The sequence below is a fragment of the Microcebus murinus genome, chromosome 8 (genome assembly GCF_040939455.1).
Source record: "Microcebus murinus isolate Inina chromosome 8, M.murinus_Inina_mat1.0, whole genome shotgun sequence".
In the NCBI taxonomy this organism is placed as follows: domain Eukaryota; kingdom Metazoa; phylum Chordata; class Mammalia; order Primates; family Cheirogaleidae; genus Microcebus; species Microcebus murinus.
In genome coordinates, this window is record NC_134111.1 from 104,786,994 (window position 1) to 104,799,824 (window position 12,831).

At 47.3% G+C, this 12,831-nt stretch overlaps 1 protein-coding gene across 6 annotated transcripts in view; it reads left to right on the top strand.

Moving 5' to 3' along the window:
- The window catches only part of SCLY (selenocysteine lyase), a 30,492-nt gene that overhangs the window by 8,154 nt on the left and 9,507 nt on the right, over window positions 1-12,831 (top strand). For 4 of the 6 annotated variants that reach the window (XM_012755683.3, XM_076006100.1, XM_012755676.2 and 1 more), the window contains exons 3-4: window positions 138-238; window positions 4,609-4,789. In XM_012755683.3, the coding sequence (XP_012611137.2) occupies window positions 138-238; window positions 4,609-4,789 (282 nt within the window). The remainder of the gene's footprint in view (window positions 1-137; window positions 239-4,608; window positions 4,790-12,831) is intronic. The other 2 variants (XM_012755681.2, XM_076006101.1) reach the window with 1 other exon arrangement.

The following is a 12,831-nucleotide window of genomic DNA, read 5'->3' on the forward strand; positions in this document are numbered from 1 at the left end:
ATTAATGGGATGTGTTTCGTCTTAGAATTGCCCACTCGGATCTTTTACTCCTTTGTGTTTGGTGGTTCGTTTAAATGTGTTGGTTGGCCAGCCGTGGTGAAGCAATGTTAATGAATTCCCTTTTTTGGTCCCTCAAGGTAGAAAGGCCAAGGATATTATAAACGCGGCCCGGGAAAGCCTGGCGAAGATGGTAGGTGGGGCGCCCCAAGACATAATCTTCACTTCCGGGGGCACTGAGGTAAGGTTTCCAGAAAGACTCACATTCTTACGGTTGCAAGTTGTAATAAAATGGAGAAGGTGCTTCCCTCTTGGATTGTTTTCAATCCAAACAATACCTCTTGCTATTGTTTTCTTTTTAAAGAAAGAGTAAGTAATGCGCAGTTTTGCTGTATTGCAGATTAGCTTGAAATATTTAGCCAGTGTTTATCCTGTAAGAAAATTCCAGGTGGCTGATAGGCTATTTGTAATACGGCGTGTCAAGTAACTTGCTTTACATTGCTGTCTCAACAAAGAACGTTTCCCCTTCACTTTTGCTCTAGAATCATTCCTTCAAATCCCTGCTAATTTGTTTGCCTTAAGAGTGTGAGGCTTGGCCCGTTTCAAACGTGCTCATTTTAAAATTGACATGAGATGCTCAAAGACACTGTGGCGGGCATCACGGTTTCTATTCAGTCAGTAACACTCTGTGTCTCATTTCCTTACCGGGAAGGAGGGCACAAGGGTCAGCCCCTGGTGATTTGACTAGCCACGTGAGAAACCCAAAGGAACGTACAGCTAGATTATTAGAGCTTGTGACAAAATTTAACAAAGTTTTTAGATATAAAAATCAATTGGATTTTTATATGCCAGCAGCAAACAAGTATTTACCAGAGCATCAAAAAAAAAAAAAAAAAAGTCAAATACTTAGGAAATAAATCTAGTAGAAGAGAATTAGTAAGATCCCTCTCCCTCCCACTGGGAAAGTTAGAAATAGTCCCGAGAGCCTTCAGAGAAGTTCTAAATAAATAAAACAATGTATCGTGTTCACAGATTGGAGGGTTCGTGATACTTTGTCCCAAATTGATTTGTAGAGTCATTGCTGCCTCCATCAAAATTTTGACAGTGTTTTGGTGGGCTCTCACGAGCTAAGTTACATGGAAATCCAGAAGGCTGAGAATAGCCAAGACTTCCTGGAGACAGAGAGCACAGCGAGGGGACTGCTCCCCAGAAGCCAAGCCTTTTATGAAGCCCTGATGATGGAGGCAGGGTGGCTTCAGGGCGAGGGCGGACAGTAGGCCAGGAGCAGAGCCGTGTGCGGGTGGACACTCGTGTGACAAGGGTGACCCTACGTCCTGCGGTGCACCTGCCGTCCTGGCGTAGCTGTGCTAGTGCTCTCCTGCTGTCCCGTGTCTCCCCGACTCGGGGTCGATGGCGAGGCCGTCCCACATGCGGAGGGAGGAGGACGGCGGGAAAGAAGAGCAGTCTCTTTGGTAATGGTGCTGGGACGGTGTGTAACCCCAAAGATAAAAGTCATTGACTTGTGCTCACAACATACAGAAAAAATGACTTTAGGTGGAATAAAGACCAAACCGTGAAAAGTAAAATTCATAAAACTTTTTAGGTGATAAGTTAATATCCTTATGATGTTTAAGAGTGAACAGATTTCTTAAGATACAGAAAGCGTTAATCATAAAAGAAAACACTGATGAAGTCTATCACAACAAAAACAAAACAGACTTCAGTTCTTCAAAGAACACTATGAAGAAAATAAAAGGACAAGCTAGACAGTGGGAGAAGGCATTTGCAGCACATAAGTGGCAAAAGACTAGCATCCAGAATTTAAAGCAACACCTACAAATCATTAACAGATAATCCAGTAGAAAAATGGGCGAGAAACTTGAACACGCACTTCACAAAGGAGAGGCCCAAGAGGTTTCTGCATGGACAGCAGCACTCGGCCTCCCAGACCGTCAGAGTGAAGGTGAACGACAGTGAACACCTCCACGCACCTGCCGCGGAGGCCCAGCGATTCCGAGTGTGGACACAGGTGCTGGCAGGGTGTAAATTGGGAACCCATCTGGGAACATGGGTTGGCGTTGTCTGGTGACCCTGAAGTCGTGCGGACCCCATCAGCCAGCGGTCCCACTCCCGGGCACGTGTGCTGGGAAATGAGGCAGTGCGCCGGGGCCAGGTGCAGGGATGTCCGTGTTCACAATGGCCAACGGCTGGGAGCAGCCCCGACGTCCTTCAGAATGAGGGTGGATGATCGTCGGCGCTGGGCGGTGCGGCCACACAGTGGAACCACACAGCTATACGCAGCAGCGTGGTACGTTCAGTCGGAAGAACAAGGTTTGCCTGGCAGAGCAGAGCCGCGGTGGCTTGGAGGAGCAAGGGGAGGTTGAGCATGCGGCCAGGCTCCCCCAGGACAGGCCTCCGAGTGGCCGCCAGGAAGAGCCACCCCAGCCCTGGCTGCCAGTGGGGGCCTCCTGGTCTCGGCCTGAGGCCAGGCGCCACAGAGTGTGGTGGCCTGGGAGGGCCTGGGTGCATTTTTAGGTGTGGCCTCCTAGTTCTGACAGATGGCTGCTGTGTTCCCAGCGCCCTTGGCGGGGAGTGTGGCCGTTGCCAGCTTTCTTGGGAATGGCTGGGTTCTGCCCATCAATGTGGAGCCCTGGCCTCCTCTTGGAAGCCACCTGCGGTGGCAGTGAGAATATGGCACACGTGGGAGGGGCTCAGCACATCGCCACCGTTTGGATCGTCTTTTACACTGCCACCCTCTCTGGCTGCGGATCCCTAAGGTGACCAAGGGACCCCTTCCACTAGGATCGCAGGGCCCCTGCAGTGCTGAGAGGGCTTCTCCTCTCTGGACCCCAAATCTGTGTTGGACATCAGTGTTTTTTACAAGGTGATGACCTGGCCCCTTTAGAGAACCATGCACCTTTTTAAAGAAACATATCTGAGTCACCCATCCCTGACCGTCTCCTCGCCTTTCTTTAATGTGACGCATCTCAGATCTGGACGAAACACTGCATTGGCTTCCTCGGGCCTCCCTCCGTGGACCTGTTAAGCTGTCAGGGGCTGTGAGTCTTCTGAGCACAGTACAAGGAGCGTCTAGCAGGTCCCATCGTGGAATGTTTTCAGATACTTGATTAGTTCTAATCTATAATTGAAAGACAATTCAGTTCAATTCCATTCCTCTGAAGGTGAAAAAGAGGCCAAACAGTGTTGTTTAGGGATGCTTACATAGGAAGTAAAAGTATAAAGAAAAGCAAGGAAATGGTGACTGGGGAAGTCGGGCTGGAGGTTAGCTCTGCGGGCGTGGGGGGCTGCTGGGGGGCTTCAGCATTGCTGGAGGGTTCTTTTTCATTAAACTGCACAGTTATATTTTACACACTTTTCTGCTATATTTAACAACAAAAAAAATTTTTTTTAAAGTTTCCCATTCCCAACGCTGCATTCATTCACCTCCTCTGCCTGCAAGAGACCAAAATTATTTTTTTTTTTTTTTTTTTTTTTTTTTGAGACAGAGTCTCACTTTGTTGTCCAGGCTAGAGTGAGTGCCGTGGCGTCAACCTAGCTCACAGCAACCTCAATCTCCTGGGCTTGAGTGATCCTTCTGCCTCAGCCTCCCGAGTAGCTGGGACTACAGGCATGCGCCACCATGCCCGGCTAATTTTTTTATATATATATCAGTTGGCCAATTAATTTCTTTCTATTTATAGTAGAGACAGGGTCTCGCTCTTGCTCAGGCTGGTTTTGAACTCCTGACCTTGAGCAATCCGCCCGCCTCGGCCTCCCAAGAGCTAGGATTACAGGCGTGAGCCACAGCGCCCGGCCCAAAATTATTAATTTTACATCCCCCAGAGATGACGCGTTAAAAGCAAATGTGTAGAGATTTGTGTGTTCTTTTCTTCTTCCTTTCTTACCTTTTCAAGTATTTTTTTTTTTGCATATATAAGCAAATGTATATGTCTCTCCCCCTTTTTAAACAAAGCATAGGATATTATATAATGTGTGCCACCTTTTCCATACTTGAGATCTTTGAACATCAGCAGAGAGCGTGTTTTCTCAGTGCTTTTCACGTCTGGTTGGCCCACACTGAGCGGATGTTGTGTGATTCACTTGCCAGCTCCCCTTATGGTGCCCATTCGCAGGCTGTCTGAGGTCTTGCTGCAGTCAACCTTCACACACGCCGCGCTGCTGCAGTGTGAACGCAGCGGTAGGGGAAGCTCCGGGAAGTCAGAGTGCTGGGCCACACGGCGTGTTTGCTGCATGTGCCAAAGGGCCTTGCGAAAGGTTGCACCAGCTCATACTCCCAGCAGCAGTGGTCACCTGGGCGAAATACTCTTTTCTGACAGATAGATTTATAAAATTAAAAAATTTATAATATTAACAATTAGACATAATTGTCTGGAAATGAATCTCAGGTTTTTGAAAGTTTGAAATCTTTCGAGTTTTTGAAAGATTTGCAAATCTTTCAAAAGGTGCAACTCAGGAAGTTTAATTTCTTTGAAGCCTTTTTTTTTTTTTTCAAAATGTTAGCCACAAAAGGAAAATAACAGGTGAGAGATTGTTAGTGACTCTTCCCTTGGGACGAGTTTTGTAAATGCTTTTTCTGCTGTGTCTCTGCAGTCAAATAATTTAGTGATCCATTCCGTGGTGAAACACTTCCACGAAAACCAGGCCTCCAAGGGGGACGCAGCTGAGCACCACAGCCCCGTGGCGGGGGCCAAGCCCCACTTCATCACGTGCACGGTGGAGCACGACTCGATCCGCCTGCCCTTGGAGCACCTGGTGAAAGAGCAAGTGGCCGGTGAGTGACGGCAGGGGCCAGCCTGGAACCCGCCTGCAGGACTCCGGCGGGCGAGGGGCGTGGCCCGGCAGAGCCTGGGACGCGTTCTGGAGGTGCGGGTTCAGCTCTCCGCCGGCCTGACTCACTGACCCTGCCCGGAGGGAGCCCGGCCCCAGGCCACTCGGGAGCCACGGCCCCAGGCCACTCGGGAGCCACGGCCGCTGGCCGCGCGGGGCTCCCGGCTGCCCTCGTCCACTCAGAGGCTGCACGTGCCCCCGGCTGCCAACGCCACCAGACTTTTCCCTAGGAAAAGCATTGAAGGTCGACGTGTAGAACTAGTCATTCGTATTATTGAATGATACCGGAACCCCTTGTATATAGTAAATATTTAATCTGTAAATAGTATGTCTACAAATTGACAAATATGTTTTTCATTATTTACTTTTAATCGTTAAATCTTGGCTCTATTAACTAAAAAAAAAAAAAATTATTAATGAAGTTTATACTTTGGACAAAAGAGAGCTTTATTTCCCAGCCGGAAGCCAAAAGAGCCAAAAGGCAACAGGATTGCATACTGAGCCCCGTGGTCGAATGTGCATGTTTAACAAGCTGTAGGAGTCATGAATATTTATGAAGGGAAATGATGCACGTGTAATTGTGCTTCATCTCTTCCATCCCGTCATGACTGGGAACTCAGTTTTAAGGTGTTTCTGGGGTCCCCTTGGCTGAGAGGGGTCCACTCGGCCAGAGGGCTTAGAATTTTATGTTTAGTTCACAGCTTGCACTCCCCTGATATGAGTAGCAGGATCAAAGAAACATAAACTTAGGTGTGAAACAAGAATGAGGCAGTGAGGGCCTCTCTCTGGGAGTGGGAGAAGAGCAGCATGCGGCCACCGGAGGGTGGGGCAGGCCTGGCCAGCAGGGACTGTGGCCGTGGCCGGGCCTTTCACTTTGCCGGGCGTGGGAAGCCTCCAGGCGGGAGAATCTTGTTCATGGCTTAGACCACTAACTTGTGAAAACATTAAGAGCCTTTTTCCACCCCCAGGGCAGCCAAGGTTAACTAATACTCTGCTTTAAATAGATTTTCTTCTCCACGGTAGCTTTCTTGTCTAATCTGTCTTTTTCATTAAACTGCACAGTTATATTTTACACACTTTTCTGCTATATTTAACAACAAAAAAAATTTTTTTGTTGTTGTTATAAACCTGGAGGTGAATAGAGGAAAGTTTTTATCTTGAAGATTAAGGGACCGCATCAGAGCTGCTTGGTTTCGACTGTGAAGCCTTTTCATTGATCTTCCTGTTTGACTCCTGGAAAATTTTGTCTCTTTATGGTCTTCCTTGAATGCTTGCCAACGGGTGAAAATGGGAAGGATTTAGATGCCAAGATTAAATTTTTACCACTTAAAAAAAGTCCAATCTAACTTTCTTAAACTGTAGTTACTTTTAATCCCTGGTACTTTTTATTCCCTGTGTCTGACTGGTACTGGGTAAGGCAACTTAGGGTACATTGCTGTTAGTTACTGTTCTGTTTAACCTTTTGTTTAAGATCATACACATTTTTTAGAAGTATGGACGTGGCAACTCCGTGTTTAACAGTAAGCTTTGTCTTCCAAAGTAGCTGTACCATTTTATATTCTTATCAGCAGTGTGTGAGTGTTCCAGTTTCTCCATTTGGCATTTCTGGCATTTGTTGTCTATCTTTTTTATTATAGCCATCCTAGTGGGTGTAAAGAGACAGCTCATTCTGGCTTTGATCTACACTTCCCTATGGCTAACAGTTTGAGCCTCTTTTCATTATTTATTGCCCCTATTCATGCTTCATTTCTTTATTGGTGGTTTGTATATATCTTCTTTGGACAAATGTCTATTAAAATATTTGCCCATAGTTTAATTGGATTACTTTTTATTAAGTTTTAAGAGTTCTTTATATATACTTGATATGAGTCCCTGGTCAGATGTATGTTTTGCAAATATTTTCTCCTGTTGTGCAGGTTTTCTTTCTCTCGATGGTATCCTTTGGAGAGCAAAAGTTTTTCATTTTGACAGAGTCTAATTAATTTTGGTCCCTTGCATCATATCTCAAAAGATTTTGACCTACCCCAGATTATGAAGATCACTCCTGTATTTCCTAATAGTATTAGCTCTATACTATTCCTATACTAATTCCTATAGTATTTTCCTAATAGTATTAGCTCTTACATTTAGGTCTGTGGCTCATTTTGAGTGAACTTTGTGTATGGTGTGAGGTAGAATCCAGATTCACTCTTTTGCGTCCAGTCGTCTCAACACATTTGTTGAAAAAACTCTTCTGCATGAATGATCTTGGCACCCTTATCAAAAATCAGTTGACTCTACAACAAGTGAGGGTTTATTTCTTGACTCTCAGTTCTATTCCATTGATCAGTATTTCTGTTCTTAGATTGTTACCAAACTTTTATGATTACTTTAGCTTTGTATTAAGTTTTGAAATCGGAAAGTAAGAATCCCCCAAATTTTTCTTTTTCAAGATTATTCTGGCTATTCTGGGTCCTTTGAATTCTCAAAAGAATTTTGCCATCAGCTCATTAATTTCTGCAAAAAAAAAAATCAATCTAGCTAGAAGTTTGATGGGGATTGCGTTGAATATTGCCATCATAACAATACTAAGCCTTCCAATCCATGAACTCTAGGGCTTGCTATATACTTGTTGGCTTATCAATATTGGCTTCAGATTTAATTCCAGTGAGATACAGAGATGTTACTTCTACATAGTTCTTATTATTGGGCGTGTTGCATCTGTATATGTTATGCACCCAGCAGTGCATTGTTACAAATGTTATTCTACTTAATTTCATGTCCTTTAAGGAAACTAAGGGAAGAAAGATAAGGTATATATTTATAGAGTTTGTTCTGTTAACCTCCTTCATTACCTTCCTTGTTCCGTGGATCTGAATTGTCATCTGGTGTCACTTCCTTCATCCAGCACAGTCTCGCCCCCCACCAGCTCCTTTGCGCTGCTGTTATCAAATATTTCACATTCTCTTATGTTACAGGTCCACCAATACAACTGTACACACGCTATTTTAATACAGATTCTTTTAGAATCCAGTAAGAGAGGAAAGAAGGGGCGAGCAGTTACGCTGCCTGACTGCCTTCGCTGGCGCTGTCCGTTTCTGCTCCCATGGATTCGTATCCCAGTCTGGGGTGACTTGTTTTTAGCCTGAAGAGCTTCCTTTCTTTTTTTTTTTTTTTTTTTTTTTTTTTGAGACAGAGTCCCGCTTTGTTGCCCAGGCTAGAGTGAGTGCCGTGGCGTCAGCCTAGCTCACAGCAACCTCAAACTCCTGGCTCAAGCAATCCTCCTGCCTCAGCCTCCCAAGTAGCTGGAACTACAGGCATTCGCCACCATGCCCGGCTAATTCTTTGTATACATTAGTTGGCCAATTAATTTCTTTCTATTTATAGTAGAGACGGGGTCTCGCTCTTGCTCAGGCTGGTTTCGAACTCCTGACCTCGAGCAATCCGCCCGCCTCGGCCTCCCAGAGTGCTAGGATTACAGGCGTGAGCCACCGCGCCCGGCCAGAGCTTCCTTTCTTATCTCTCATAAGGCAGGCTGCTAGCAGTGTATTTCCTCTGCTTTGTTTATCTTGGAATGTCTTACTCCACCTTCATTCTTGAAAGATAGTTTCGTTAGATGGAAGACTCCTGGTGGGCTGCTTCAGCACTTGGATGTCGTCACAGTGCCTTCTAACCGTGTTGTTTCCGGTGAGGAGTCATCTGTTAATTTCACTGGAGTTTGTCAGGTCCGGCCCGAGAGGGAGGGAGGGGGGAAGGTCGGGAGTGTAGCAGGAAGCTTTGAGCCGGATCACAGCTTGTACAGAGCGAGGGTCGGGAACAGAGTGTGAAAAAGGCTTGGACATGGGGAATCCCGGACCAGTTTACACTGCGGTGACAGAAATTGTCCAGATCTTGTAATATGCTAAAATCAAAGGTCCCATTTTCCGGGGCACTGTGAGCTATTGTCAAGTTTATATTGTGGCCAAACCGTATTACAGTAAAAGACAAGCCGTTTTGGCTGGATTTCGTCAGTAAGACCTAATGCTTTGAGATTTTGAAGGAGACATCCCAAGGGGATAGTTTCAGGAGGAGGAGGCTGGGAGTGTCCCATGTCCCTGGATAGAGTAAAAGTCACTCGAGGCCGATTCCACTCAGTTTTAGGCGTCCCCAAAAACGAGGCAAGGGCAGAGGAGAAGAGGGGTACTGGTTGGAACAGACTCCCTGGATCCAACGGTGCCTGAGGCCAAAGGGCCCGGGGTTTTTCCAGCCCACTGGTGGGACTTTTGAGCCAAGAAGCGAGAGTAAGAGAGAGATTGGAGGAACCCGGGAACGAGCTTCTGAGCTCCTGCTCAATGGGAGCAGGATGTCTCCAGGATGTGGATTTGAAGGTCAGCGAAGGAAGACCCACGGATCTTCTTGGGGGCGAGAGATAGGAGGAACTCGAGAGCGAGTTTGTGAGCTTTTACTCCCCGAGGATGAAAAGTGGATTGTGAAGGTCAGCACAGGGAAGATCCGAGTCCCTGTCCATCCGATGTCTGTCTCTCAGCTCGGTTCAGGAGGGTCCGGGTAGACAGTTACCTGGACCAAGCTAGAGCGCTCTGTCTACACTCCAGAACCAGAGACAAGTTAGAGAGAGACCCCCGCACAGCTCGGGACTTCTCCCAGTGACCTTGTCAGAGACAAGGGAGGTTTGTGGCTCCAAGGGACAGGATCTACCAAGGAGACTGGTTCCTCTCCATTTAGTGAAAGATCCATGGAAACCTTGCAGGTGACCCATGGACTCAGAGGGAGGCAGGATTCAGGAGCGGGCCCAGGTTGAGCTGCCGCTGCCTACTGTTTTCCAGGTTGCGAGACCTGCCTGCTAGAGTCCCAGAGGTCGTGTCCACCTGGTGTACCCTCCCGGGATTCGGCACCAAATGTTAGGTCTGGAGCCGAGAGCGAGACCCATGAAGCCTCATGTGTAGCAGAATGCTGTTTGTTTTGGGCATCTGAGTGCAGATGGGTGGAGGCGAAAAAGCTTCCAGCCCAGGAAGGGGGAGGGTGGTGGGTTTTATAGAGGGTTTTCCCAGGGGGAGTAAGTAAGCGGGCCAGCTTCTAGGACCCCTGCCCCAGTCTCATCCATCCTGCAGCTCAGGACAGATAAGGAGGGATAAACTTCATCCCTGTGTTGGGGGGAGGAATGCCAAGCTCCCCCTTTGCCTTCCATTCCTTTATCTCTCTCGGGGCCTGAAGGCTACTTGCCTGATAGAGTTCACTTGTACGTGACGAGTCATTTTTCTCTTGCAGCTTTCAAGATATTTTCTTTGTCTTCAACATTTTTATTATCATGTGTCAGAGAATGAATGTGTTTATCCCACCTGTAATTCCTTGAGCTTCTTGGATATGTAGGTTAATGTTGTCCATCCTATTTGGGAAGGTTTTTAACCATTATTTTTTGAATACTTTTTTTCTGCTTCTTTCTGTTGCTCCTCTTCTTCTTGATATTCCCATTTTGCATATTTGGTACCCTTACATTGACACACATTTCTCTGAGGCTCTGTTTATTTTTCTCTCAGATATTTGGATTGCATAATCTCTCTACATCCTTTCTTCAAGTTCGCTGATTATCTTTTCTGCCAGTTCCAATCTGCTGTTGAGCCCTTCTAGTGAATTCTCCATATCGGTTATGGTACTTTTCAACTCCACTATTTCCATTGCTTCTTTTTTTTCATAATTTCTACCTCATTATTGATAATTCTCAACTTATAAGACATCGTCATTGTACTTTTCTTCTTTAAGCATGCTCGTAGGCAGTTTCTGTTGTTTGTCCTTTTTCCTGCTTGTTTTTCCACACCTTCCTGTTTCTTTGCATGTCTTGTCACATTTTGTTGAAAGCTGTACATTTCAGTTGTAACAACTCTGGATACCTATTCCCCACATCCTTCCTGGTGTTTGTTGTTTTTGTTGCCTGATTGTCTGTCTAGTGGCTTCACTGAACTGTTCAGTGAGGCCATTTCCCCAGCATTGTGACGCTACTGATTTCCCATCTCAGGGTGCAGCCTTAGTGGTTCACATCCCTCGAGAGGACAGTGCCTTAAGGAGGGCTCTTTGACTATTCCTGTCCCTGCCTTCTGTTAAGCTGTCTGCCTGTTGATAGCTCCCCTAGCTATTAGGCTCCACTTATGGTGGACTGATTGCTGTGTTGTTTTTGACTATGCTTTGAGGCATAAAATTGCGCCAGAGTCTGATCCAGTTAAATTTGGGCCACTTGGCAGTATTTTTGTGAACAGTTTTTGAAGTTTGTTCTGACCCTGGGGGTGGGAGTGCTGTTCTGAACTATTTTTCCCGTGGGTCTGGCTGGTTTGTGGTTTAGCTTGATGCTCTCCTGAAACTACCACCCTCCTTAATTACTCACCACCCACATTGCAGTTGTTTGAGCTTACCCTTGGGCTTGAACTTCCCCACATTCTGTTCCAAATAAAGTCACTTTTTTTGAGGACAGCTTTAGAACTCTCTGTTTTATCTCGCTTTGGCATAACCTCTGAGCCACTTCCTGGAGTGAGGGGCAGGGACAATGTCAGCTTGCTCAGAGTGCCCCACACACACTTTTTTAGGCAGTAGCCTGCGGTCTTCTCAGCAGGGAACCTCTGCCCCAACAGGGAACCTGTGCTGGAGCCAGGCACTCAGGGCACCTGTGGTGGCGCCTCCACCCTGGCACATGCTGGGTGAAAGGAGGGAGCTGCCACCTCCTGACCTGCTCTCCTGGTGTTAGCCTCTGCAGCGCGGAGCTGGGAGGTGGCCGGGCAATGCCGGTGCTGCGCCTCGGTACCATAGCCCTGGGCTGGGCGCCGGGCACAGCACCCGCCGGGACTGGAGCTTCCTCACCCCGAGCTGGCTGGGGCAAGCAGAGCACAGCTCAGGTGCCACACACCTGCTGTTCTTCCCAGGATTTAGTCGATTTTCTTGAGTAAATGTTTCTCCATTTGCCGTGTGCCCTCGGGTCGATTTCCAGAGACTTTAAATACTTGCTCGTTCTTCATTTTCACCAGTTACCATTGTTTTCCTGGGGATCAAGTCTGTGGTGCTCCTCCCTCTGGAAGCTGGCCCTGTCCCCGCTGCTTTCAAATACTATATTTAAATGTTTATTTCCCGAATCATCAACTTTAGAGATTATCTGTTGATTCGCTGGCATAAAAAGGAGGAAGTTAGTATCCATGTTCTTCCTTCGTTTTCTCTCTCTCCTTTGAGTCTCAGTTTGGGCCAGATATTTCACTTTTTCATGCCCAATCTTTAAAACGATTATATTCTATTCTGTAACTATAATTTTCATTTCTTTATAGTTGATGACATAAAGAAAAGGCTGATGATGAGCATTTATAGTGTAATGAATATGTGCTTATTTGTCACTGTGGAACCTAAGTCATCCTGAATATCTTGACTGTCTTTGAGGACACTAGTTAGAATTTTTTTTTTTTTTTTTTTTTTAGTTTTTCTGCTCCTAGGATCACTTCTGTCTGGTCTGGACTCCGTGCCCTGCCTGTCCGTGCCGATGGTCTTCCCCAGAGGCCTGGAGGTCTCAGACGGCCACGCTATTCTTGGGGAGCACGGCATTCTGTTGCGGGGTGTGGGTGGTCGGGCGCTCGTCTCTAGTCCTGGGTCCGTCTCCCGCAGGTGTCTCCATGCAGGGAGGGCTCGCTGGGGCTCTGCGGAAGGTGGCGGGAGCGTGACCGGCCCGCTGGGCAGGCCCCACCCCCGTCCTGCGTCTCTCCTAGGCTCGGTTGCTTTCCTCTGCCTCTCGGAGTTCTGCAGTGCGTCAAGCTCTTCCCCTTCTTCTAGCTCCTTCTCCTGTCCCGGGAGCCTGCCTTTTGCCTCTCGTTGCTGTCCTGGGCCTGGGGAGCCCTGTCTCAGTCCGAGGCCAGCGCCCCTGCCCCCTGCCCGAGAGGTGTGAGGTGGGGGTGCCTGGACATCTGAACCCCCAGTCCTCTGCCAGCCTCGGCAGCCGGCCTCCGGCCCTGCCCACCAAGCTGCTCGCTCTGGACTTGGGTGCCC